The sequence below is a fragment of the Quercus lobata genome, chromosome 8, assembly GCF_001633185.2.
Source record: "Quercus lobata isolate SW786 chromosome 8, ValleyOak3.0 Primary Assembly, whole genome shotgun sequence".
Classification (NCBI taxonomy): Eukaryota; Viridiplantae; Streptophyta; class Magnoliopsida; order Fagales; family Fagaceae; genus Quercus; species Quercus lobata.
In genome coordinates this window covers 62,269,473-62,297,009 of record NC_044911.1, presented here as the reverse complement: position 1 = coordinate 62,297,009, position 27,537 = coordinate 62,269,473, and the positions used below count along the sequence as shown (strand labels likewise).

At 36.6% G+C, this 27,537-nt stretch overlaps 3 protein-coding genes and 1 pseudogene across 3 annotated transcripts; all 4 read left to right on the top strand.

Moving 5' to 3' along the window:
* The first annotated feature begins 1,931 nt into the window (after positions 1 to 1,931).
* On the top strand, positions 1,932 to 5,616 carry LOC115958303 (7-deoxyloganetic acid glucosyltransferase-like). The gene is made up of 2 exons (XM_031076708.1): positions 1,932 to 2,530; positions 4,545 to 5,616. The coding sequence occupies exons 1-2, from the start codon at positions 2,017 to 2,019 to the stop codon at positions 5,489 to 5,491; spliced, it is 1,461 nt and encodes a 486-aa protein (XP_030932568.1). The 5' UTR covers positions 1,932 to 2,016; the 3' UTR covers positions 5,492 to 5,616.
* Positions 5,617 to 6,538: 922 nt separating this feature from the next.
* Positions 6,539 to 11,715, top strand: LOC115957200 (annotated as a pseudogene).
* Positions 11,716 to 15,380: 3,665 nt separating this feature from the next.
* Positions 15,381 to 26,316, top strand: LOC115954629 (7-deoxyloganetic acid glucosyltransferase-like). The gene is made up of 2 exons (XM_031072540.1): positions 15,381 to 16,037; positions 25,230 to 26,316. Exons 1-2 carry the CDS (start codon positions 15,473 to 15,475, stop codon positions 26,174 to 26,176), a joined length of 1,512 nt encoding a protein of 503 aa, XP_030928400.1. The 5' UTR covers positions 15,381 to 15,472; the 3' UTR covers positions 26,177 to 26,316.
* LOC115954631 lies at positions 19,041 to 22,811 on the top strand. Its single transcript, XM_031072542.1, has 2 exons — positions 19,041 to 21,328; positions 21,409 to 22,811. Exons 1-2 carry the CDS (start codon positions 20,981 to 20,983, stop codon positions 21,607 to 21,609), a joined length of 549 nt encoding a protein of 182 aa, XP_030928402.1. The 5' UTR covers positions 19,041 to 20,980; the 3' UTR covers positions 21,610 to 22,811.
* Positions 26,317 to 27,537: the final 1,221 nt, after the last annotated feature.

Genomic DNA, 27,537 nt, shown 5'->3' with positions numbered 1-27,537 from the left:
AGAAAGCAGGTATCCCATCAGGTCCAGGTGCTTTATGAAGACCAAATTGGAAGATTTCCCTTTCAATTTCATCATTTGTTATAGGCATGTCAAGGGTAGCTTGCTGATGTTGGTCAATTTTAGGGATAGGAAGTGTTTCTTGTTCCATTGCCTAAGAGTGAAAGGAACTTGTTCCTATTTCAGAAAATTGGTTCTTAAAGTGATTGACTAAGGTGCTTTCAATAACCTCATAGTCCTCAGTGATAATTCCTTCATTAGTTTTGAGGTGTAAGATTTTGCTTCTAGCTCTTCTTTGCTTCACTAGTGTTTGAAAATATTTAGTGTCTATTTGGGATCCGTTTATTTTGCTGAAACTGAAAACTTTTTATTGAAAGTATTGTAGATAAAGGTAAATATTAATTGAAATAGTATAGTGGGACTCATGAATAGTACCAAAAAGTGTAGTGGGACCCATAAATAGTAGAAAAAATAAGCTGAATAGTAAAATAAGTTGGCAAAAAATAAGCTAGCCAAACAGACACTTAGTGTTTCTATCACCTTGAATAATCCAATCACTTCAAGCTTTTTGAGCCCACATAATTTCTTCCCTAATCATCAAACTTTCAATCTCTTCTCTAAGGTCTCTTTCTTTTCTAACATCAGCTAAGGTTTGAATGGTGTTTTGGACTTCTTGAAGTTTTTGTTGTTTTTCCTTGATGTCTTTCTCTACCTTCTCAAAAACTGTTTTATTCCATTCAATGGCTTTCTTTCTAACATTGCCTAACTGATGTTGAAGTTTAAATGCTTTAGACCCTTCTGTATAAACTTTCCATGCATTTTGAATCATTGCCTAAGAATCACTATGTGTCATCCACATCCTTTCAAATCTAAAGGGCCTTCTTCTAAATGGTTGCTGCATTTCAAAATCCAACAAGATAGACCTGTGATTTGATCTTAGGATAGGATGATTTCAAAGTACATAATGAGGATATGTATTTATCCACTCCACAGAAGCAAAGGCTCTATCTAGTCTCTCCATAACAAAAGCTTCATCCTCTCTTCTATTCATCCAGGTAAGCCTTTGGCCTTTAGCCTCAAGTTCACACAATTCCAGCTCATTTGGGGTATTTAGAAATAAATCAGCTCCTACAATGTTCCTATTGTTAAAAGAAAATTTGTCCTCATGTGACAAAACTTGGTTAAAATCTCCAATGCATAGCTAGATTGGTTTAGCTAAATGCTTCAATTGTTTCAGTTCCAACCAAATATCTTATAAATACAGTTTTGATAGATGGCATAATGCTTATTTCATTTATTTATTACCTAATTTACTTGGTTTTCAAAAAATAAATAAATAATTAACTTCATGCATGTTTCCCTTTAGCCATACATCATACTAGGAATTTGTGATAATTTTCTGGACTCTAGAATTTAAAAATGGAAAATATTTACTTTTATACTCCCTCTGTCCCAATTTGTTTGTCCTGTTTAAAAAGTCAAACTTATTAAGGGAACATTATTTATTATCTTGTCTGCCTTATAAAAATGTATAAGTTTACAAAACTACCCTTAAATAAATTTATCAGTTTAAAAAAAAAAAAAAAAGAGTTATTCTTAATAAGATGCCAAACTCCCGACTCCCAATTAATCCTGTACCACGACTTTTGTTCCATCCCATGAGCTAGAAAAATAGAATACGTTGCTACCGCAAAACCACTGGTTGCTTGATTAGAATACTCTGACATGGACCGCCACATTTGTATTAGTTTTGAAAAAATATAAATAGCACTGACATAGACTGCCAAATTTGTATTTATTTTGAAAAAGTATAGAAGATAGTATCTCAAAAAATTATTGTCTCCTATCTAGTGAGCCCACTTGGTCGTCATTTCAACTTATACAATGATGATAATAATGCATCCACCTGTCAAATAAATTCCACCACATATAGAAGTACACCCATATAGAGCCCTGACAGCCACACTTAGCAATTAGCACCCTAGAACTAGAAGAATCCTAGATCGAACTCTCACAAGCATGGAACCTCTAGAATCAAAAGCTCCACATGTTCTCATCTTTCCATTTCCAGCACAAGGACATGTCAACTCCATGCTCAATCTAGCTCCGCTTCTTTCACTTGCTGGCCTCAACATCACCTTTCTCAATACAGATCACAACCATAATCGCCTTGTCCTTCACTCCAATATTCTACACCGTTTTGCATGTTTTCCTGGATTCCAATTCAAGAGCATCCCAGATGGCCTTCCAGATGATCACCCACGAGCCGGTGTCCGATTCAGGGAAATGTTTGATTCCTTTGAATTGGTAACTATACCATTATTTAGAGAGATGTTGTGTTCTGGTCAGTTAAATACAGCTACTGGACAGTCGGTGACTTGTATCATAGCAGATGGAATCTTGAGCTTTCCTATTGATGTTGGCAATGAGCTTGGTATTCCAGTCATTCATTTCCGTACAGGCAGTGCTTGCTACTTCTTGGCTTGCTTTTGTATTGAAGATATGATAGAAGCAGGCGAACTTCCCATTAGAGGTAATCTTTCTCACTCTGTCATGTGGCATCCATTAGCAAATTCGTATTTGCTTTCTTGTTTAATTACATAAAAAAATATAAAATCTTTTTCATAATTATGGTAGTGACTATTTTTATTAGTGCATAACAAACATTGGGTTATCAATAATTTCATATAAATATAATATTACAGCAATCACAATTTTATCATTATGAAGTATTAGGCAGGCCGTCAAAAGTCAAGACATCGCTCTCTCTCTCTCTCTCTCTTTTTTTTTTTTTTTTTTTTTTTTTTTTTTTTTTTTTTGTGAATGAAATAGTTTTATTCCAACACTACAAAACACTGTTTTGAAAACAGGCAAGCAGCAACCACCCTCCTGATAACATAAACTAGACACAGGGGAGGCCAAAGCCAATCATCAAACAAAGCCAAATAGACCATGTCAAAGTTTCAAGCTTTGGCTATGGAGGTCATAACAGAGATTGTCTTTGTGAAATGCTTGAAATTTTGACATGGTATTAAAGTATATGAAATCTTGAGTTCGATCCTTGTTTTCTCTACTCTACTTCCTATTTAAATTCCCACGTATTGGGCTTTACCTATTAAAAGGTAGTTTCAGCCCACACGTGAGGAGGGGTGTTAGAATTATATGGTTAAATAATTAAATTTACTATATCTCAATAGTTTAAACTTTTAGAACAATTAAGATATATTTGATAACTGTTTTTTCCCTTATTTTCTATTTTCAAAAACAATTTTCGATATTTGAAACTAAAAAACTTGTTTGGCAACCCAAAATGGACAGAAAACAAAAACTATTCTTAAAACTCAATTTGTAAAGGAAATTGTAAACATGCAAAAAACTGTTTTCAATTTCCAATTTTTAAAAGTCAATGAAAAAACACATTTAATTAATGAATTTATCTTATTTAATGAGTTAGTATTTGAGTTCAAATCCTAATAACAATATATTTTAGTATTTTCTATTTTTTTCTTCAAAATACTATCTTTTTGATTTCAACTAACCAAACATGTTTTTAATTTAAAAAATACAAGAAAGTTGGTTTTTCTTTATATTCCCAAAAACAAGTTTTTGAAAATAAAAAATAAAAACAGTTACCAAACATAACGTTAGTAATTTAACAGACCAAACACAAGGTTTGTGATGGCTTGATAGCATGGCAACTAAGCTATTTAGACTCAAAATGACAGCGACCTCTTTTGTTTGTCATGAGCTACCCATTTAATAATTAATAAATAGACAATTAGACTAGTAAAATATCATTTTAAAGTTCAAATAAATTAGCCATGCGCAAGTGCTTGCCAAAGATGACAAAACTTCATCAGGAGCCATACTGTCAAACCTTTGTTTTTTGTTTTGTTTTGGTTTTTGGCTAAAACTAATTGGATAGAGAAGACTAGATTCTTCGTATGAGTTATTAATTTTGAGTAATGCTACATACATAAACTATTTTACAACATTTTTACAAATTACTGATATAGTAAATTCTTACTAGTTCTAATATGGGCCCATCACTAATATTACATTTTTACTTACAATAACTATTTGGAAAATACTAAAGCCACATCAGCAATTTGTAAAAATATTGTAAAATAGTTTGTGTATGTAGTATTACTCTATTAATTTTATACATATTGACATTCTTCAACACAAACTTGAAAAAAAAGAAAAAAGAAAAAGAAAAAAGAAAACTCAGATATATTTGAAATCATGATAGTTTACTTTGTTTGCTTCTTTTAAGTAGCCAGACCTTCATTTCTTGGTATTGTCGCTGTCACATATGATCACTGGTTTTCAAAGAACAATTGCAGGTTTTACATCTCACAATTTTGTTTGAACATAGCTAGAATTTTCTCAGTTTGACAATATGAATAATTCTTTGATAGTTTTATTATTTTTTACGAATTAAAAATATTAGTGAAATTTGTTACCAATTAACGTTTGTTTCATTTCACCACAAAGAAATATTGAATCAAATTTCTTACTAACGAGAAGTATGGTAACCACTCTAGAAAATGAAGACATGGACCGCCTAATAAGAAGTGTCCTAGGCATGGACACTTTCCTCCGAATCCGAGACTTACCTAGTTTTTGCCAAGTAAGCAACCTAGCAGACCCAGATCTTCAACTTGTTGCAAATAAGACTAGGCAATCCCTTCGAGCCCATGCGCTTATACTCAACACGTTTGAAGATTTAGAAGGACCTGTACTCTCCCACATTCGTGCAAAATGTCCCAAAATCTATACCATTGGACCCCTCCATGCAATACTTAAATCTAAACTTGAATCCAAAACAACATTGTTGCAATCTCAGTCTCCAAATAGCCTCTTCAAAGTGGACAGAAGTTGTATGGTGTGGCTTAATGCTCAACCTTTGAAATCAGTAATATATGTAAGCTTTGGAAGCATTACAATCATGACAAAGGACAAGCTCATGGAGTTTTGGTATGGTTTGGTTAATAGCAAGAAGCGCTTTTTATGGGCCATGAGGTCTGACTTGGTGATCCAAAAAGATGGCGAAGGTCAAATTCCAGTGGAACTAGTTGAAGGGACAAAGGATAGAGGGTATATGGTGGGTTGGGTCCCACAAGAGGAGGTCTTGGTCCACCAAGCTGTAGGTGGGTTTTTGACTCATAGTGGATGGAATTCTACCTTAGAGAGCATAGTGGCTAGGGTGCCCATGATTTGTTGGCCTTACTTTGCTGATCAACAAATAAATAGTAGGTTTGTGAGTGAGGTTTGGAAATTGGGAATGGACATGAAGGATGTGTGTGATAGAGTTATGGTAGAAAAAATGGTGAATCATCTGATGGAGGAGACGAGGGAAATTTTCATGAAATCAACTGCTGAGAAGGCTAGGTTGGCAAAAGAAAGTGTGAGTGAAGGTGGGTCCTCTTACCGTAATTTGGACCATTTGATTAAAGATATAAGATTAATGAGCATGGCTACAACAAAATAGTGTGTACTATCAATTCTTGTGTTGTTATTGTTTAGAATTTTAGTACCAAGTGGTTTTCTTTAGTAATTGCAAATTAAGAAAGATGGCACTATTCAAATTTTTAAGGTCATAAGTGTGGTGACAAATTTTTTTTTACCTACTGTTTCATGATTAATGACTTGATTTATTGTAATTAATTTGCCATAAAATTGATGCCACTAATGAATTCATGTAAAAGATTAGTCTGATTTTATTTTTATCATTTTTTTTGAAAAATATGATCGTATTTCAAATTATGATGTTTGCTTCATATGGTTCATAGAAAAAAAAAAAATCAACTTATAGCACCTACTCCATGATAATTGTCTTTTATTATCAAACAATAATGCCAGTTGGTTTTTATTATCAAATCAAAACTGCATCATGTGGATTCTAAACGACCACATTATTTATTTATTTTAATTTTGGGACCGCTGGATTTGGAGTTTTTGAAAAAACTATAGATAGCTCTAATTAAACATGATTCCCACACAATGATTATAATATTGCATCCATATTGGCAGCATTTGTTGCAATGCTATGAATACCGTTTCGGAACCTGTTTCAGTTCGTCCAGTGGAATTAAATATTCCGGTACCGGCTTATTTCGGCTGTTTTGGGATTCTTAAAATATATATATATATATATATATATATTCTTATACAACATAAAATTAACTAAATATCAAACAATGCAAAGTCTTACAAGCTATTTTAGTCTTACATCTTAACATCAAAAAATGTATTACTTTTTTTTTTTTAGTTAAATAATAATACAAGTTAATGAAATAAATATAAAAAATGCTTAATTAATTGCGTTTATTATTATTATTTTTTTAATATCATGATAAAGTCAAACAACTAAATATTAAGGGCATGTTTGGTACGTGTGTTTAAATAACAGTTTTCAATTTTTTTGAAAATACGTGTGGTTGTGTTTGAAAATACATGTAATATTGTTTAAAAATTGAAAACATATCAAACAAGACCTAACTTGCTTCAACGCATAAAATTTTATTCTTCTCTCTTCTTTCTTATTTATTTTTTCCCTTCATTACCCACTACATTAATTATTGAGTTTGTGTGAAACATTAGCTATCTACCACGTATGCAATACACGTCCCAATAATATAATTAAACAAATAGATAAAATCTCTTGATCTATCATATGGTAGAATAAAAAAATAACAAATTTGTTTAAATATATCCCCCATTTATTACCCTACCTACCCCACAGCCCATTCTACACACTTATGCTTCTCTCTCTCAACTCTTTCAAGTTCAAAATCTTGTCTCTCAAGCCTTTGAAGAGGAAGAACAATTCCTTCAGCTCGCTGCCTCTTTTTCTTGATTCCAAAAGAAGATAAGTATGTATTAAACTTGTTTTCCCTTTCGTTCTCTCTATGTCATTCACAAGCACTCTTTCACATCATCCCTATACCTCAAAACCTCTCTCTCTCTCTCTTCTATTCAGACCCATAACTCATACTGGCCGTATCTTGTATTTCGGCCGAAATTGACCGAAACGCCCCAAAACGCCCAGAACACACTACAACAAACCGAAATTTGATGCGAGGTGGAACAAGGGGGATTACCAACATACACACACATGTGCAACAAGTTTTAGTCACATGCATCTACCTGTCAAAAACATATATACCACCCCATATATATGCATGTATATGGCACTAGTTCTTGCCAAAGACACAGTGAAAACTTAGCAATTAGCACCCTAGATCGAGCTCAGATGGAACCCGAATCAAAAGCTCCTCATGTTCTTATCTTTCCTCTTCCAGTACAAGGACATGTCAACTCCATGCTCAATCTTGCCCAGCTTCTTTCACTTTCTGGCCTAAACATCACCTTTCTCAACACCGATCACAACCACAATCGCCTTATCCTTCACACCGACATTCTAGAACGTTTTGCGTGTTTTCCTGGATTTCAATTCGAGAGCATCCCAGATGGCCTTCCAACTGATCACCCACGAGCTGGTTATCAATCCATGGAAGTGTTTGATTCCATTAAATTGGTAACTGAGCCATTATTTAAAGAAATGATGTCTTCTGGTCAGTTAAATTCAGCTACTGGACAGTCGGTGATAGGGGTGTGCAGAAAACCCACCGACCCGCCAAACCCGACCCACCCGACCCGACCCACCGAGTTGGGTCGGTTTTTAAGGCTTGGTGGGTTGGGTTGGGTTACCAAAAAGATTATTATAGCGGGTCAGGTTGGGTTTGGGTCATAAAATTACAAACCTGCCAAACCCGACCCGACCCACCCATATTTAATATATATATTTAAAATATATTTTATATTTAATAATTTAAAAAAAAATCAATTGTAGGGCACTTTTATATAAATATATATATATATATATATTTATATATTTAAATATATATTATATATTTAATAATTTGCATTTCCTCAATTCCTTCTACTAATACTAATTTAATATATATATATATATATATATAATATTATATAATTAATAAATTTTTTTAAATAACCAATTTTTCCTATCCTATATAAAAGCCAATTAGTTCACACAAATTCTAATAAATTACTATTGTTGTTTAGTCATTAGTGTTGAGCCTTCAAGGAGTTACATTGATACTAATCTTTAGGTTTTTTTAATATATTAATATTAATATTTTTTTTTTCTACTCAATTTAATAATAAATAAAAAATTGTCAAACCTATGGGTTCAACCCGACCCAACCCGACCCACGTGGGTTAGGTTGGGTTGAATTTTTTTTGACCCACCATGGTGGGTTGGGTCAAAAAATTCCCTCAACCCGACCCAACCCGACCCATGCACACCCCTAGTCGGTGACTTGTATCATAGCAGATGGTAGCTTGAGCTTTCCTATTGATGTTGGCGATGAGCTTGGTATTCTGGTCATTCATTTTCGTACAATCAGTGCTTGCTCCTTCTAGGCTTATTTTGTATTCAAGATATGATAGAAGCTGGCGAACTTCCCATTAGAGCAACCACATCAGTCCATGTATTTTACACATCCATTTTTACACTAAAAACTTACTTTTTCTATTTTACACCTTCACTTTTACAAAATACCCACATCAGTTCATCTATTTTATCACTTCTTTTATTTAAATAATCAATTTTCTCAATTTTTTTATTATTTCCTCAACCAACCTACGTGCGCGTTCTCTCATTTATTCTGATACAGCTCTCTCTCTCTCTCTCTCTGAACCTATTTTTCTTTCTCATTTATCTGATAAAGCTCTCTCTCTCTCTCTCTCTCTCTCTCTGTGAACCCATTTTTCTTTCTCATTTTTTCTGTTAAATCTCTCTCTCTCTCTCTCTCTTTCTCTCTCTCTCTCTCTGAATCAACTCTCCCTCTCGGTCTATACTGATCCACAGCTCCCTAGCTCCGATCATCTCTATATCGATCTCCCTAGCTTCGATCCATAGCTCCGATCCATAGCTCCGATCAGGCAAGCACCGATCTCCCTAGCTCCGATCCACAGCTCTGATCAGGCAAGCACCGATCTCCCTAGCTCTGATCCACAAGCACCGATCAGATTCGACCAGATCAGATTTGACCGAGATCTCCCTAGCTCCGATCCACAAGCACCGATCAGTTATTGTATCTTCCTAGCTCCGATCAGGCAAGACCCATACCCACGAGCTTCAATCGTTCCAGTCAAGTGTATCTCTGTGTTTTTTTTTTTTTTTTTTCACTTTTGAGCAAGTGTATCTCTATGTTGATTTGTCTGTGGATGTGTTTGGGTTAATTTTCAGTTGATTTTGGGTTAATTTTCAGTCGATTTTGGTTAATACTCTGTGCTAGATTGCGGTGTTTGGTGGTGGCTCTGGGTTTGGTGGTTGGGTGGTTATTCTAGCGCGCTGGGTTATTGCAATGGCTGGGGAAGGGAAGTGGTTTGACAGAGGAGAGAAAATAATATAAAAAAATTTTTTACATGGTGAACAGTAACTGTGTATATATGCACAGTTACTGTTCATTTTGCAAGACATCTTGTATATTTAGACATTTTTACATGAACTGATGTGGAAGGATTTTGGGGTAAAATGTGTAAACTGGAGCACTTTTTGTATTTTAGATGAGTATCCACGAGCTGGTGTGGATGCTCTTAGAGGTAATCTTTCTCACTCTGGCCAAATTCGTATTTGCTTTCTTGTTTACATAAAAAATTTTAAAATCCTTTTCATAATTATTGTAGTGAATGTCACTATCATAAAAGACATTATGTTATTAATAATTTCATATAAATATAATATTTCACCGATCACAATTTTATTATTCTAAATTATCAGGGAGGCTGTCAAGAGTCTAGGCAGTGACCTCTTTTTCTGTCTAATACAACAAACACTACAAATTTGTAGTGTTTGGACCATTTAGGGATCATAGATATTAAAATAATATGGACCATTTAGGTAGCTATGAAGTGTGATGCTTGATAGCATGGCAGCTAAGCAATTTATATTTTAGACTCAAAATGACAGCGACCTCTTTTGTTTATCATGAACTACCCATTTAGTAATTAAGGAACATACAATTAGACTGGTAAAATATCATTTTAAAATTCTAATAAAATTAGCCATGCGCAGGTGCATGTCAAAGATGACGAAACTTTCATGAGCTATACTCGAACCTTTTTGTTTTCTGGCTAAACTAATAGGATAGAGAAGACTAGAATTTTTCGTATGAGTTATTGATTTTATACATATTGACATTCTTCAACACTAAAATGCAAAAAATTAATAACCGGAAAATAAAAGAAAAATCATAGATATATTTGATCCTACCAAGATATCATGTGATAGTTTCTTTCTTTTAAGTAGCCATTCCTTCATTTCTTGGTGTTGTTACCATCGCAGATGATCACTTGTTTGTGTATATATAACATAGCTATAATTTTCTCAGTTTGAAAGTATAAATAATTCTATGGTAGTTTTATTATTTTTTACGAATTAAAAACATTAGTGAAATTTGTTACAAACATTTGTTTTGTCAAATTTCTTACTAATGAAAAGTATGGTAACCACTCTAGAAAATGAAGACATGGATTGCTTTATAAGAAGTGTGCCAGGCATGGAAACTTTTCTCCGTATCCGAGACTTACCCAGTTTTTGCCAAGCAAGAAACTCAACAGACCTGAATTTGCAACAGGTTAAAAATATGACTAGGCAATCCCTTCGAGCCCATGCACTCATACTTAACACGTTTGAAGATTTAGAAGGACCTGTACTATCTCACATACGCACAAAATGTCCCAAAACTTATACTATTGGACCCCTCCATGCAATTCTTAAATCTAAACTTGAATCCAAAACAACATTGTTGCAATCTCTGTCTCCAAATAGCCTTTTCGAAGTGGACAAAAGCTGCATGGTGTGGCTCGATGCTCAACCTTTGAAATCTGTAATCTATGTAAGTTTTGGAAGCATTACGGTCATGACAAAGGACGAGCTCATGGAGTTTTGGTATGGTTTGGTTAATAGCAAGAAACACTTTTTATGGGCTATAAGGCCTAACTTGGTGACCCAAAAAGATGGCGAAGGTCAAATTCCACTTGAACTTGTTGAAGGGACAAAGGATCGAGGGTATATGGTGGGTTGGGTCCCACAAGAGGAGGTTTTGGCCCACCAGGCTATTAGTGGGTTTTTGACTCATAGTGGATGGAACTCTACCTTAGAGTGCATAGTGGCTGGGGTGCCCATGATTTGTTGGCCTTACGTTGCTGATCAACAAACAAATAGTAGGTTTGTGAGTGAGGTTTGGAAGTTGGGAATGGACATGTAGGATGTGTGTGATAGAGTTATGGTAGAAAAAATGGTGAATCATTTGATGGGGGAGAGGAGGGAGATTTTCATGAAATCAGCTGCTGAGATGGCTAGGTTGGCAAAAGAAAGTGTAAGTGAAGGTGGGTCCTCTTACTGTAATTTGGACCATTTGATTAAGGATATAAGGTTAACGAGCATGATTACAACAAAATAGTATGTGCTATTGTTTCTTGAGTTGTTATTGCTTAGAATTCTAGTACCAACTAGTTTCCCCTTGTAATTGCAAGTTAAGAAAGATGGCATTGTTTAAAAGGTGACACATTTTATTTTCCATCATTTTCATAATTAATGACTTGGTTTATTGTAATTAATGTATCATTAAAGTGATGTTAGTAATAAATTCATGTAAAATGGTAGGTTGGTCCTTTTTTTTTTACACTATAGAATTTCAACATATGAATATGCTCTATATCGTTGAAAAATAAGAATAAAAATCAACCTATGGCATTCACTATATGATGATTTATCTTTATTATTAAATCAATATACTAATTGGTTTTTGGTAAATGTAGTGTTTAAACCTTAGATTTTATATTTGACAATAGAGACTTTACTAATTAAACTAATTGGTACTCATCAACAAGTTAATCCAATTACAGAGATAAATTACGGGAAAAATAAATTATCCCTAACATATCACATCATAGCATTAATGACATGACGTTGCTTTAGCATGCTTCTTACTTACGTAAAAATGATTAGAGCATCAGTATCCGGTGATGCAAATGGTATATACATAGGTATATTTTAGCATCAAAGCACCAAAAAGACCCATTACCCGGTCTTCTAATTGTAAAAAATTTACAATTATGCTACTATACCATCCTAAATTATGATGGTACTGTAGCAATGTTCTAAACCAATTTATTATTTTTTATTCCCCACCATTAAATATCTATCTCTTTCTCTCTCTTCATCAATCTCTCATCTCTCCCCCCTCTCTCTCTCAACATTCCAAGCTTCTCTCTCACATCTTTCTCTCATGGTGGTGGTGTTTATTTGGCGTGGGTCGTGGGTCCAATGGTGGTGTGGAAGTTTCTAGTTTCTAGATCGGCGATCAGTGTGGTGTGGCAAGGTTGTTGCGTTTCACTGGGGGCACAGTTTGGTAGGTCCTGTGATGGAGGCGCAGTGGTGTGGGTCTTGTGATGGAGGCGTGGGTTTGATTTTGGTTCCGATTTTGGTGGTTCCGATTTCGATGATGTTGCTAGATTGTTGTGGGTTTGATTTTGCTAGGTTTTGTTGGTCATTTGTGGATTTTTTTTTTTTTTTTTTGGGTGGTGGTGGGTGATGGATAGTGAGGCAAGGGTGGTTTGTTTGAGTTTCAGTAGCTTTTTTGGGTTTGTTCATGGTGGAGGTGGTGGTAGCAGGTGGTTGCAGTGGAAGAAAGACAGAGGAAGAGAGACAAAAATTAGAGAGAGGAGAGGGATGGGAGAGAATAGGTATGGCTTTGGGTTATATTATTTTATTGTATAGATATATTATTCTAATATGTTATATGATAAAATAAAAGTTAATATGTTAGGTGTATTGTAAAATGGTATAGTATAATAGATAAAGTAATTTTTGAGATAGTAAAATAGAATAGTTTGAAGATACCGGATGTTAATGCTCTTAGTATCTAGTGTGCTAAGTGATAACTGCTAAAAAACACACCAAATACCATTTTAGTGCACCAAATACCAAAAAGAGGCTTCCAACTGGTGTGCTTTTCACAAAAGTTTTGCAAAATGTTTAGCACGTGATGGAGTGAGCATTAGCACTATGCAGCAACTAGCAAGTGCTTATTTTTTTTATTCATTTCTCTCTCTCCTCTTGACATTTCTCTCTCTTAATTGTTTTATATTATTTTAATGAGTTAAAAAAAAAGAAAAAAAAAAAAGAAGATGGAGTGATAGGGTAAATTAATTGTGAAATCGTACGTTAAAGTAGTTTTTTTTTTAAAGAGACTAGATGCTTAATGCTCTTATGCAAGGGCATGTGACATTATGCTATTAAGGTTTATATGAAGAATTGAAGATGAGTTCTAAAGATGAAATTGTCTTTATTTTGAAAGTTGAACCATTTAATTTGGCACAATTAATATTTAAAAGACTAAATTCTTCTTCTTCTTCTTCTTCTTTTGTGTGTGCTAAAAAAGTCTAAACTCAAACAATTAATACATGAGGGATCAAATTAGGTTTGACCCACAGTTGGAGAACCATAATACATGTGGGATCAAATTAGTTTTAACCCATAGTTGGAGGACCATATAATTCAGGCTTCCTATTTATAGCACCTCCTATTGAGTCGTCCCTATTTCATTAAAACAACGAGACCCACTATTTATTATTTTTTAATACCTAATAAAAGTTCTGCCCAAGCATTTCCATTTTTTGATAAGACTTACTTCCTTTTGAAGAGTTGAAATGATCAATGTGGACTCAGGACCGCCACATTTGGAGTAGTTGGAAAAAAATATGAAAAAAAATATGACTATACAATAATACAACAATAATAATATGAAAAAAAAAAATTAGGATTACAAATTATTTACCAACTTCTTAATATAACTATAACATAACAGGGGAGTAATGTTACAAGAACAAATTATTTTACAATATTTTTGTAAATTATTGATTTGACCAATTCTTACGGGTTGTCATATTAGTCCGCTACTAATATCATTTTTTTTATTTATCAATAAATGCTCACTACATTAACAGTTTGTAAAATAATTTGTAATTTTAGTGTTTTTTTTGTTTTTATTTTTTATTTTTTAATCATAGGATGTGAGAGAAAGAATTATAAATGATAGATAACTAGTCACAATATATCATTTAAGTTGTAACAAAAAAAATTGTGAAGTGATTTGTAGCGTTATAATCCCTCATTAATATTGTATATATATTTTTTAAGAAAACATTATTAACGGCAACGAGAAGAAACAACACTCCATCTACCTAGGATACCAAAAAAAAAAAAACATGGCATCTACCAGTTTTACAAAATAGAAAAAGTTGCACATTTTACATTTTTTGAGAAAAAAACACCCATATCAATGGGTGAAAAATTGTGCTTTTATGCACAATTATAGCTGTACATATCATTATTTTATATTTTTTTCTCTCACCTCTCTTCTTTCTCCATTTGACTTCTCCCCCTCCATCTCCCTCTCCCTCTCCCTCTCCCTCTCCCTCTTCCTCTGAACCGGACAATTCCTAAAACCCAGAAAACACAAAAAAAAAAAAAAAAAAGAAAAAACAATCGTTGTTTCAACCTCAAACCCAGATCAATTCCCCCCCCCCAAAAGAAAAAAAAAAAAAAAAAGTACCTCTCTTCTTTTTTGCCTACTTAATTTATGTACGGAGTGCTCTCATTGAAAGGAACAGAGAGGATTTTGAGGGATTTTTCATTTTTTCATCTCATCCCTGTGATGTGAAGCCGCTGTTTGCCAGAGGCAAAATCCTAAAGGAGTAAAGCTGATTTTTTTTTCCATTGAAGAAGTAAGACTCTAGAATATGGGCTTGTGCCTCTTTCGATTTAAAGTTATCGAGCTTGACATTTAAAACAAGCCGAACAACTCTTTTGTACCCTTTATTTGTTTTGAATGTATGACTACTCCTTTCTTTGTTTGATCAGTGGGTGAAGGGAGAGCTTGATGATCTGGGTTTTAATTAGTGGCTGATGATGGTGCACGGCCTGTAGTGACTGTGCTTGATGATGGTGGCTTGGGTCGTGTGTGAGAGGATTTCAAGAGAAGTGTGAAGGGTGAAGAAAATAATAAAAAATTAAAAAAAAAATTGTATATACTATTGAATAAATGTGTACAATGGACAAATTAACACGAATATTTGTAAAAATAAATATGTAAAATAAAAAAATAATTTTTATTTTTGAATTTGCAAATTTTTTGTATTAACTGATATAGTTGCTTTAATAATGATATTACATCCACCTGTGAAAAACGTACCACCTCACACCCACTGACCCACACAGTCACAGAACCATTCATGACTCACTCACATGATGACCACGCGCACTAAATTGAAATCACTATCTTTACCACCATCCCAAAAAACAAATTAAGATACTGCCAAAAATGCAGATATTTTAGAGTTGAGAGAGAGCAATATCAAATAAGCGAGAAAAGAGATGATACCCAGTATATCGGGCGTCTTAGCAATTAGCACTCTAGATCGAGCTCACATGGAACCAGAATCAAAAGCTCCACATGTTCTCATCTTTCCACTTCCAGCACAAGGACATGTATACTCCATGCTCAATCTAGCTCAGCTTCTTTCACTTGCTGGCCTCAACATCACCTTTCTCAACACCGATCACAACCACAATCGCCTTGTCCTTCACACCAATATTCTACACCGTTTTGCATGCTTTCCTGGATTCCAATTCAAGACCATCCCAGATGGCCTTCCAGTTGATCACCCACGAGCTGGTGACCATTTCATGGAATTGTTTGATTCCTTAGAATTGGTAACTAAGCCAATATTTAGAGAAATGCTGTGTTCTGGTCAATTAAATTCAGCTACTGGACAGTCAGTGACTTGCATCATAGCAGATGGAATCTTGAGCTTTCCTATTGATGTTGGCAATGAGATTAGCATTCCAGTCATTCATTTCCGTACAATCAGTGCTTGCTCCTTCTGGGTTTATTTTTGTATTCAAGATATGATAGAAGCTGGCGAACTTCCCATTAGAGGTAATCTTTCTCATTTCTCACTCTGGCCAAATTCGTATTTGCATTCTTGTTCACATAAATTTTTGTAAAATCTTTTTCATAATTATTGAAATGAATATTAGTGTTATTGGTGTATAAAAAACATTATGTTATTAATAATTTCATAAAAAATATAATATTATAGGACAACAACATACAACCTCAATTTTAAGGGTCTTCTAGTAACTTACTTCAGTAATATTATTGGTATTTTTAAAAATATGTACAGATAAAAAATATATAAAAAAATATTTAATATTATTTAAAAACTAAAAATATATATTTAAACATATTTACTAATGTATTATACGACCTTTTATTTTCAGCCAAAAAAAAAAAATATGACCTTTTATTTTTCTAAGTATTCGTTAGGTTGTCATGGGACCCGTTTACAGTCTTGCTGTTAATTAAGGAGATGGTCGTTGTTCAACCCAAAAAAATATAAATAAAATAAAATTGATGAGCTACGTCACTGTGTACATCAGCAGTACTGCCTTTACACAACAGGCAGACGATTGGACTGGTAAAATAGTATCATTTTAAATTTCAAAATAAAATTAGCCTTGCGCAGTTGCATGTCAAAGATTATGAAACTCCTTGACTTATAAATACTCAACCTTTTTTTTTTTTTCCTAAACTAGAATTTTTTTGTATGAGTTATTGATTTTATACATATTGAAATTCTTAAACACTAACATGCAAAAAAATAACCAGAAAACTCATAGATATATTTGATCCTATCGAGAAATCAATTCATGATAGTTTCTTTTGTTAAAGACAAGCAGAGAAAGTATATAATACAACTGGAACTACAAGTCGTTTTATCATTGTATATGTAAAACTGTTTGTCGTATAAGCTCTATTTTATAGTTGCTTAGTTACAGTTTTAGGTGACAGATGTCAATCTTTTATTCGATCCTTATAGTTTGGCAGTTTATTAGTTTGGTTAGTTAGACTTTCCCGCCTCTCTGCTATAGCATCAATTAATATACAGAGCTGATGTGGTCCAATTTTGTAACGAAAATTGTAGTGTAGGTAAGGTTGTCATTCTACCGAGAAAAGAAAAACAAGAACAAGTCAAAAGCACCAATAATATATAGAAAAGTATGATTGAAACTTAGGAAAAATAAAGTTTGGTAAAATTCAATAATTAAAATCACTAGAGTGTTAGGATTTGTCCACAAATATTGTTAAACATCTACTACCAATCCAATTTAGTACACAATAGGATAAGTACTCATAAACTATCTGATTGAAAGATTTAGAAATAAGCTTTATTGATAAAACTCTCTTTGGTTGATTATATTTATCAATTTTTCCAACAATTTAGTCTAGAAAATAAGAACTTTGCTAGAAAAACTTGAGAATATTGCATACGTTAAAGGCAATACTACGACAAAAGTAATATATAACAAAATTACCACGTTTTAGTAGAGAGATTATAAAACTCTATTCTAATAATAAGAAGATTCAAGAATAGACTTATGAAAGAATTAGAAATCAAATATGAATCTAATAAAACAATTATAAAAGAGAACAATTGGTTTCAATAATCAAAACGTGAAAAATATGCTTGGATTGAATAGTAGACAACTTACAACATTGGGGCTTCATCCCTAAACCTAGCTTAGGTTCTTAAGCTTCCATAGAAAATAAAAACTCTTAAAAATTGATGAAAAATAAGATTTCTCAGTAGCCAAAATCGTGGTTGCTCTTGTATCCCTTTAATATTTATAACATTCAAAATCCTAAAACACATACTTCCCAAAAAGGAAAATATAAAATGTCATTCTCGTTTTTCAACGGTGAGTCAAATTCCAGATCGATTTTGGCCTTTCATATAGTAGATTCTGAAATTTTGGTAAACTACAAAGTTTTAGATCTCTAAGTCCTCTTTCCGTGGCCGCAAGAATCAAGTCAATCCGATATTAAAGTAAAAAGATATGGCCAAAATACCAAAAATGATTAGAATATTTCCATGCCAGGATTTTTTCCATCTTTGGCTCAAACAAATTTCTCTCTTTCCTTTTATGTTTCCACATATCTTTGACTCACTAAATTCTTCAAAAGTCACTTCTCAATTGATCTTCACCCTTGCATTCTCTTGGCTTCATGTTTGCATGTTTAACTTATTAGTTTAAATTTCCTACAAGAGAAAAATACACGTAATGAGTATTGTAAGAACTCAATTTGTAATGACCCAAAATGATACTGGGTTCGCACGTAAAAAATGCCCAAACAATATCATTTGTAGAGCGTGAGTTTGAAAGACTAGGCCTTGGTCATCGGATGGTGGTTAGTCATGGTGTTTATACAGAATTAAACCGTGTTCGCTCGAGGAGTCTTTCTCCTTGAGGCGGTCTGAGAGGCTCTGGTTCTTAAATTGTAAGGACTCAATTTGTAACAACCCAAAATGATCCTGGGTTCGCACATAAAAAAGACCTAAACAATATCATCTGTAGAGCGTGGGTTTGAAAGACTAGGCCTTGGTCACCAGACGGTGGTTAGTCATGGTGTTTATACAAAATTAAACCGTGTTCGCTCGAGGAGTCTTTCTCCTTGAGGCGGTCTGGGAGGCTCTGGTTCTTGGCCTTTTTTCCCAGCCTCCTTTTTTTGACGCATCAACTTTTACATTAGATAGCCCTTCTTGGTTGATCTTAGCCTTCCATTTGTTGCTCAAGCAGGTGCCTACTTCAGTACCCGTCCCATCAGCTGCCTCCCCTTGCTTTTTGTTAGTTGCGATGATCGAAGTCACCCTGTTCAAACGTCTTTTCTCATTAATATGGTTAGGAAGTTGGCGGGTGCATTTAATGTGGAGGGGACGTATTTACCTTGAACCAGTTTTGCACCGTACCCCCACGTGGGTCCCATTCTACTCGCCTCTTCTTCAGGGGGCTTTTTGGGGGCAGCCTTCAACGAGATGTTGCTCTTCCCTTTGAAGTCTTGGAGTGCCGAGGACAGGGTCATCCTCGGCTGTGCCCCCGGCATTTCAGCCTTTCCCTATTCGTCCTCGACAAATACCCTTCTCGGCACGGGCCCTAGGCCCTAGTAGAGCGTGGGCAGGATCATAAGTTCCCTGACCTCACAATAGCCCCTCAAAATCCTGCTATTTGGCTCCTCGTACGGATATGAGAGTTTTGATGACATCAGACATCTGTCAATGCCTGTCAATCCTTATCACCTATCGGTTCCCGAGACTTTTCGTCTGCCCGAGACACGTTCCTGGAGACTTTGGAAGGTGAAACGTGGCGTCATTAAATGCGGGCGGCTCTGTGTTTCCCACGTTTTACGGCATGATGGAGATCTAACGGTGGGGATTCCTTGGCCTTTATGGGCGGGAAAATTCGTGCAGTTACTCTCAATAGAAGCATAAATGATTTTTGGAACGGATTTATCTCTTCAGTTTTGCACATAAGAGTTCTAGCGCGTATACCCTGGGTTCATCTGAACTTTCGTCCAAACTCAAGTCTATCTCTAGCACAAAAAGCATGTCTGAAACGTCTTTCCTCTTTTCTGTAAGTTCCCTGCCTCCATTAACTCGTGCTTTTTCTTTTCTGGGTTTATTTTTCTCTGGTTCCCTTTTTTCTCCCGCCATTGGTTGAGTTTGTTTAGTAACTCGTAGAGATGGTTAAATTGAAACTGAGGAAATTAGTTGATACTGAGGAGGCGATGGAAAAGTTCATTGCCGATTACAGGATTCCTCCCAACGTAAGTCTGAGGCATTGTAAGATGGGGGAGTGATACTATCTGAGGGGAATGGGCGAGGTGGTAATTCCTGTCCTCGCCTTCGTAGAGGGGGGTATGAGAATCCCCATGGGGCTGGTAACGAAGGGTTACCTCAGGCACTTCCGACTAGCCCCCACCTAGTGCACCGGCAACATGTTTAGGATTCTGGGTTGTGTGGATGCCTTAAACGAAAAGATGGGGCTAAGATTGACCCACCACGACGTGAATTGGTGCTATAATCTCCAAATTTTGAAGGGGAAATCCTACTTTATGAAGACGAGAGACTAGAGGGTTCGACTAATTCAATACCTCCCTGATTCCAACAAGGGATTAAACAAGGATTTCCTTATCGTCTTCGGTGAATGGCATGATGGCGATCCGTGCCCCACGGTAGAAGGAGAACCAGGTGGGGTATAGAGAATGGAAGGGAGCTGACCCTTTGCGCCATTCTAATTTGATGTGGTTCGGTAACTAACCATGCGCATGTGTTTTTTGCAGATCCACACGCTTTTTACTGGCACTTTCACCTAGTTAACCGGGTGGACTTGGAGACTATTCTTCAAGTGGCAGTTTTCGTAAATGATGGAGATGGTCAAGTCCGAACCGCTCACAAAATCTTAGGGTACGCTCCCCTTCAAAAGTCATTTGCCGACCCCAGGCACGTGATCAGCGCCAGCCGTCCTCGGCTTCCAAAAATTACCGTGGTCGAATCAGGATTTTTAATTTCTGAAGGATCATCTACCCCAGAGGGCATCCCACTAGTGGACCTCTCCTCCTCTCACCAAGCAGCGGAGGACGAAGGTGAGTTAGATCGATCCGAGGAGGGATTTGGGGTATTTGACCTAGCCGACCAATCCGAGAATCCTTCTGGTGATATAGGTGACCCGGCCTTGTCTGAGGCGGAATTATCATTAGTAGGCACATCTTCCCAAACCGAGATGGGACTTAAGAGAAAGCCCCTGACCAGCTTATTCGACCGCCTCGAGGGTCAACCGGGGAAGGGTGCACAAGGAACACCGCAGTCCAGGGCTTCGTCTCCACCACCTCAGCCCCAGACCATCCAGACTAGGTCATCCTCCACAAAGTTGCAGCCACAATCCCCCCACCCCAAACTTCCTGCTCCTCCCCAACTAGCTTTGCCTCCTTAGCCGGGGCCCACTGACTCAAAGAGAAAGAGGAGTCCCAAGGGTAAGGAAGTCATGGATGGGGGAAAATCTCAATCTTCCAATGAGAGGGATGAAGCCTCGCGTGTGAAGCAATTGAAAATTGGGATCCAAAGCAAGGGTAAAGAGACCGAAACCCAATCCGCCCAAAGCAAGGGAATGGGGATCGAAGCCCAATCCTTGCCAAGCGCTTGGCTTCCCGCCCCAATGCTCCACGGGGGGCCACTGCTGGAAACCGCGTCCATGAGGGACCTTGGAGATGGCGAAGGCGGTTATGTGGCCGACACATTAGGGAGAACTATGCTGCTTCCCAATGACATGGATGAGTTGAAAAAAATGAGGATGCAGGAGGTTTTCCTCAGTACGAAGAGGTACTTAGGAATGGTAAGGCTCTTGAAACCTAAAACTTTATTAACTCTTGTTCCCTATTTTGTCATTCACAATGTATTTCCTTCACTTGACAGGCTCTCCAGGCCACATATAGAATGGAGGAGGAAGTTAACAAGCAGAGTAAGGCCGCCGAGAATGAACGCTCCAAACGCCTAGATGCCTCACGGACTCTCAAAACTTCCGAGGATGACCTCGCAAAGGCTAAGGACGCCTTAAAGGAGGCTATCCGAGAAAGAGATAGTGCCTCGACGGGTTTAGATGATGCTCAAAAATAGGCTGAGGAACAAACAAAACGTCTACTCAAAGCCGAGGATCAGTTGTGAATAGCCAAGGAGCAGATCAGTGATTTAAAGAAGAGACTGATCTTGGCAGAGAATGATAAAGGCGTGGTGGAGTATGCCCGGGACGAAGTCATAAGGGCCGAGTGGGAGGCTGAGTTTCCTAGAAACGAGGCTGAAGCTGCTAAGGAAACGGCTGAGGATGAGGGTTACAACGCGGGGGTAGCTGAAACCCAAGCCTCCCTTAAAGCCCAAATTCCCGGAGTATGCAGACTATACTGCTCCCAGGTTTGGGAAGAGGCCTTAAAGCGAGCTGAGGTGGATGCTTCGTCTGATTTGTGGAAAGTGGAGAGCATATTTTACCCTACAACCATCCGTAAGGCCGCCTCCACCAGTTCTGAGGCTGTGAGCGATCAACATGAGGAAGGGGTCACTCAGTCGGTAGCTGCACAAGTCGGCGTCCCTCCTGGCGAGTCGCTTAAAGGGGGAGAGCTTCATGATGTAATAGAAGCACCTGAATGTATGGATCCCGAGGTACCCAAAGAGGATGTTGAGCCTATGGTCAGCGCTCAGATCCCTGATGCCGAAGAGCCAGCCATACTTGCCCAGCCCCTGCAGGCAATTCCCCTCGCCGTGGTCCCCAAGAGTACCAACACCGAACCTGCTCAATCTTCCCCAGAAGGGACTGTTCTCCAGGGCGTTGAAGCTGGTCCTGTTCTGCCTTCCCAAGATGTGGCCGACACAGAATTGAAGAAGTAGAAACCCCGGCCAGCCTTCGTATTTGTTTTTAGTTTAATGATTAACTAGTTTTTTCTTTTTTTTTTGAAAACTTTGTAGTCTGTTGGTAGTTTGAACCTGTTGAACACATATATGAAATTCTTTTCTTCCTCTCTCCTTTTAATTACTTGTTAGTTGCCCTCGTCGATACTTACTATTGTTTATGATTTTTGAACTAATTATCTTAACATGTATGAATGGTTGTGCATGCGATATATTTAGAATCATGTTTCGGAACGTTAGCTTACCCGCACCTATAGAGCTTTGAACTCGTGTCTGAACCTCCTTCAATTGGGATGTAGGCATCATCCGAGACGTTCCGTGTATTGTTAGGTCCAACTTAGTATCCAGATTTCCTTTAAGTAGTTGGCTTCCTTATAGATTTGAGTCCGAGAACCAGGCAATACCTTGGTTCTATCCAAAACTTGATTTTTAAGTAGTTGGTTTTCCCTTAGGTTTGAGTCCGAGGACCATGCAATAACTTGGTTTTGTCCAAAACTTGATTTTTAAGTAGTTGGTTTCCCCATAGGTTTGAGTCCGAGGACCATGCAATACCTTGGTTCTATCCAAAACTTGATTTTTAAGTAGTTGGTTTCCCCATAGGTTTGAGTCCGAGGACCAGGTAATACCTTGGTTCTGTCCAAAACTTGATTTTTGAGTAGTTGGTTTTCCCATAGGTTTGAGTCCGAGGACCATGCAATACCTTGATTCTGTCCAAAACTTGATTCTTAAGTAATTGGTTTCCCCATAGGTTTGAGTCCGAGGACCATGCAATACCTTGGCTCTGTCCAAAACTTGATTCTTAAGTAGTTGGTTTCCCCATAGGTTTGAGTCCGAGGACCATGCAATACCTTGGTTCTGTCCAAAACTTGATTCTTAAGTAGTTGGTTTCCCCATAGGTTTGAGTCCGAGGACCATGCAATACATTGGTTCTGTCCAAAACTTGATTCTTAAGTAGTTGGTTTCCCCATAGGTTTGAGTCCCAGGACCATGCAATACCTTGGTTCTGTCCAAAACTTGATTCTTAAGTAGTTGGTTTCCCCATAGGTTTGAGTCCGAAGACCATGCAATACCTTGGTTCTGTCCAAAACTTGATTCTTAAGTAGTTGATTTCCCCATAAGTTTGAGTCCGAGGACCATGCAATACATTGGTTCTGTCCAAAACTTGATTCTTAAGTAGTTGGGGGAATTAACCCCTCGGCTATGGCGTGGGACCTTGGTTTAGGGGGATTAGCTCCTCGGCTAAGCCCCTAGAACCATCCGTGCTGCTGACACTACGAAGCACAGCCCCTAGTGAAGAAACGTAGCCCCTAGTGGAACTTTACGCTAGAACACTACAACCGGCTGTTGGAAATGACGGGGGAACTGTCTCAACACACAAGCCTTTCCCACAGACGGCGCCAATTGTAAGGACTCAATTTGTAACGACCCAAAATGATACTGGGTTTGCACATAAAAAAGGCCCAAACAATATCATTTGTAGAGCGTGGGTTTGAAAGACTAGGTCTTGGTCACCGGACGGTGGTTAGTCATGGTGTTTATACAGAATTAAACCGTGTTCGTTCGAGGAGTCTTTCTCCTTGAGACGGTCTGGGAGGCTCTAGATCTTAAATTGTAAGGACTCAATTTGTAACGACCCAAAATGATACTGGGTTTGCACGTAAAAAAGGCCCAAACAATATCATTTGTAGAGTGTGGGTTTGAAAGACTAGGCCTTGGTCACCGGACAGTGGTTAGTCATGGTGTTTATACAGAATTAAACCGTGTTCGCTCAAAGAGTCTTTCTCCTTGAGGCGGTCTAGGAGGCTCTGGTTCTTGACCTTTTTTCCTAGCCTCCTTTTTTTGGCGCATCAACTTTCACATTATATAGCCCTTCTTGGTTGATCTTAGCCCTCCATTTGTTAATCAGGCAGGTGCCTACTTCAGCACCCGTCCCATCAGCTGCCTCCCCTTACTTTTTGTTAGTTGCGATGATCGAAGTCACCCTGTTCAGGCGTCTTTTCTCATTAATATGGTTAGGACGTTGGCGGGTGCATTTAATGTGGAGGGGACATATTTACCTTGAACCAGTTTTGCACCGTACCTTCACGTGGGTCTCATTCTACTCGCCTCTTCTTCAGGGGGCTTTTTGGGGGCAGCCTTCAACGAGATGTTGCTCTTCCCTTTGAAGTCTTGGAGTGCCGAGGACAGGGTCATCCTCGGCTGTGCCCCCGGCATTTTGGCCTTTCCCTATTCGTCCTCGGCAAATACCCTTCTCGGCACGGGCCCTAGGCCCTAGTAGAGCGTAGGCCGGATCATAAGTTCCCTGGCCCCACAAGTATATTTTAGAGAAAACTTGCAAACTGTCATATTTATGTGTGAGTGTGGGAATAAACCCAAAATAGATGTGATAATGCCTATCAAAACTAAGATAAGATTGTACTTCTAAGCTATTATCAATAGCATTGTAATCTTATCAATCTAATAAAATACTATCTTTCTTCACAAACTCTCTATAAACTCCATTGTTGATCTTCGAGTTTCATAGTATATTCAATATCTTTCTTTTAAGTTGTCATTCCTTCATTTCTTGTTGTTGTCGCTATCATAGATGATCACTTGTTTGCACAAAACAATTATATATATATATATATATATATATATATGTTTATTTATTTATTTATTTTAACATAGCTATAATTATCTCAGTTTGAAAGTATAAATAATTCTATGATAGTTTTATTACTTTTTTATGATTTATAAATATTAGTGAAATTTGTTACTAACATTTGATTTGTTTCTCAACAAAGAAACATTTATGTCAAATTTCTTACTAATGAGAAGTATGGTAATCACTCTAGAAAATGAAGACATGGATTGCTTAATAAGAAGCGTGCCAGGCATGGAAAATTTCCTTCGAATTCGAGACTTACCTAGTTTTTGCCGAGCAAGCAACCTAATAGACCCGAATCTCCAATATGTTAAAAATATGACTAGGCAATCCCCTCGAGCCCATGTGCTTATACTGAACACATTTGAAGATTTAGAAGGACCTGTACTCTCTTACATACGCACAAAATGTCCCAAAACTTACACTATTGGACCCCTCCATGCAATTCTTAAATCTAAACTTGAATCCAAAACGACATTGTTGCAACATTGGTCTCCAAATAGCCTCTTCGAAGTGGACAAAAGTTGCATGATGTGGCTCGATGTTCAACCTTTGAAATCTGTAATCTATGTAAGCTTTGGAAGCATTACAGTCATGACAAAGGAAGAACTCATGGAGTTTTGGTATGGTTTGGTTAATAGCAAGAAACGCTTTTTATGGGCTATAAGGCCTGACTTGGTGACCCAAAAAGATGGCGAAGGTCAAATTCCACATGAACTTGTTGAAGGGACAAAGGATCGAGGGTATACGGTGGGTTGGGTCCCACAAGAGGAGGTTTTGGCCCACAAGGCCGTAGGTGGGTTTTTGACTCATAGTGGATGGAACTCTACCTTAGAGAGCATAGTGGCTGGGGTACCCATGATTTGTTGGCCTTACTTTGCTGATCAACAAGTAAATAGTAGGTTTGTGAGTGAGGTCTGGAAGTTGGGAATGGACATGAAGGATGTGTGTGATAGAGTTATAGTAGAAAAAATGGTGAATTATCTAATGGAGGAGAGGATGGAGATTTTCATGAAATCAACTGTTGAGAAGGCTAGGTTGGCCAAAGAAAGTGTGACTAATGGTGGGCTTTCTTATTGTAATTTGGACCATTTGATTAAGGATATATGGTTAATGAGCATCACTACAACCAAATAGTATGTACTATCATTTCTCGAGTTGTTATTGTTTAGAATTCTAGTACCAGGTGGTTTTCCCTTGTAATTGCAAATTAAGAAAGATGATACTATTCAAATTTTTATGGTAATAAATGTTGTGACAATGTTTTTTCTTTTTCATATTTAATTACCTAGTTTATTGTAATTAATGTATCATAAAAATGGTGTCACTAATGAATCCATGTAAAGGATAAGTTAGTCTTTTTATAAAAAAAATTTAGGTCTAAATGCAAAACCTACCGTCTAAATTTCACCACTTATCATTTTAGTCTTCTAAGTTTGCATCCTGTCATTTTCAGTCCTCTTAGTTTCAATCCTCCTCAATTTAGTCATCCGTTAACATTTCATCCATTCTTGTCGTTAACCTGCCCTTAATTTAATATTTAATTTTTATTTTATTATTTATTTCTTAATTTTAAAAACATTGATTAAAAAAAAAAAACCAGAAATTAAAATAACAAACAACTCGTCGTTCCCCATCTAAGAACAAGAATAGAAACCCCACCCGCCCATTGCCTAACCCATTGATAACTGAGATTAAAGAGGGAGAAAGAGAGAAATTAAGAGAGATCTGGGTTAAGGAAAAAAGAAAAAAGAAAAAGGTGTGCTAAGGGGAGGGTAGTATTTATAAAAAGTAAGCAGGCTAGAATTTGAAAAGTGGAAAGTGCAAGCTGCAACTGCATCAGGGATTTGGGTCTAAAACCACGGAATTAGCCATAGCTCATAGACCTGATGGAATGAGCATTAGCACTATGCAGCAACTAGCAATTGCTTATTTTTTTTTATTCATTTCTCTCTCTCCTCTTGAAATTTTCTCTCTTAATTGTTTTATATTATTTTAATGAGTTAAATAAAAAAATAAAAAATAAAAAGAAGAAGATGGAGTGATAGGGTAAATTAATTGTGAAATCGTACGTTAAAGTAGAAAAACTAAATATTTTGGGTGTTAAAGTAGGTTTTTTTTTAATTTATTTTTTATTTTTTAAAAGAGACCAGATGCTAAATGCTCTTATGCAAGGGCATGTGACATTATGTTATTAAGGTTTATATGAAGAATTGAAGATGGGTTCTAAAGATGAAATTGTCTTTATTTTGAAAGCTGAAGCATTTAATTTGGCACAATTAATATTTAAAAGACTATTTTTTTTTTTTTTTTGGGTGCTAAAAAAGACTAAATTCAAACAATTAATACATGAGGGATCAAATTAGCTTTAACCACAGTTGGAGAACCATAATACATGTGGGATCAAATTAGCTTTAACCCATAGTTGGAGGACCATATAATTCAGGCTTCCTATTTATAGCACCTCCTATTGAGTCGTCCTTATTTCATTAAACCAA

What these genes read in the sequence shown, in the direction of transcription:
- LOC115958303 (XM_031076708.1), top strand. Translation starts at nt 2,017, where the DNA reads ATGGAACCTCTAGAATCAAAAGCTCCACATGTTCTCATCTTTCCATTT. An exon ending in AGGCGAACTTCCCATTAGAG is followed by an intron (nt 2,531 to 4,544) that starts GTAATCTTTCTC and finishes TAACCACTCTAG; the next exon opens with AAAATGAAGACATGGACCGC.
- LOC115954629 (XM_031072540.1), top strand. Translation starts at nt 15,473, where the DNA reads ATGATACCCAGTATATCGGGCGTCTTAGCAATTAGCACTCTAGATCGA. An exon ending in TGGCGAACTTCCCATTAGAG is followed by an intron (nt 16,038 to 25,229) that starts GTAATCTTTCTC and finishes TAATCACTCTAG; the next exon opens with AAAATGAAGACATGGATTGC.
- LOC115954631 (XM_031072542.1), top strand. Translation starts at nt 20,981, where the DNA reads ATGGATGGGGGAAAATCTCAATCTTCCAATGAGAGGGATGAAGCCTCG. An exon ending in CGAAGAGGTACTTAGGAATG is followed by an intron (nt 21,329 to 21,408) that starts GTAAGGCTCTTG and finishes TTCACTTGACAG; the next exon opens with GCTCTCCAGGCCACATATAG.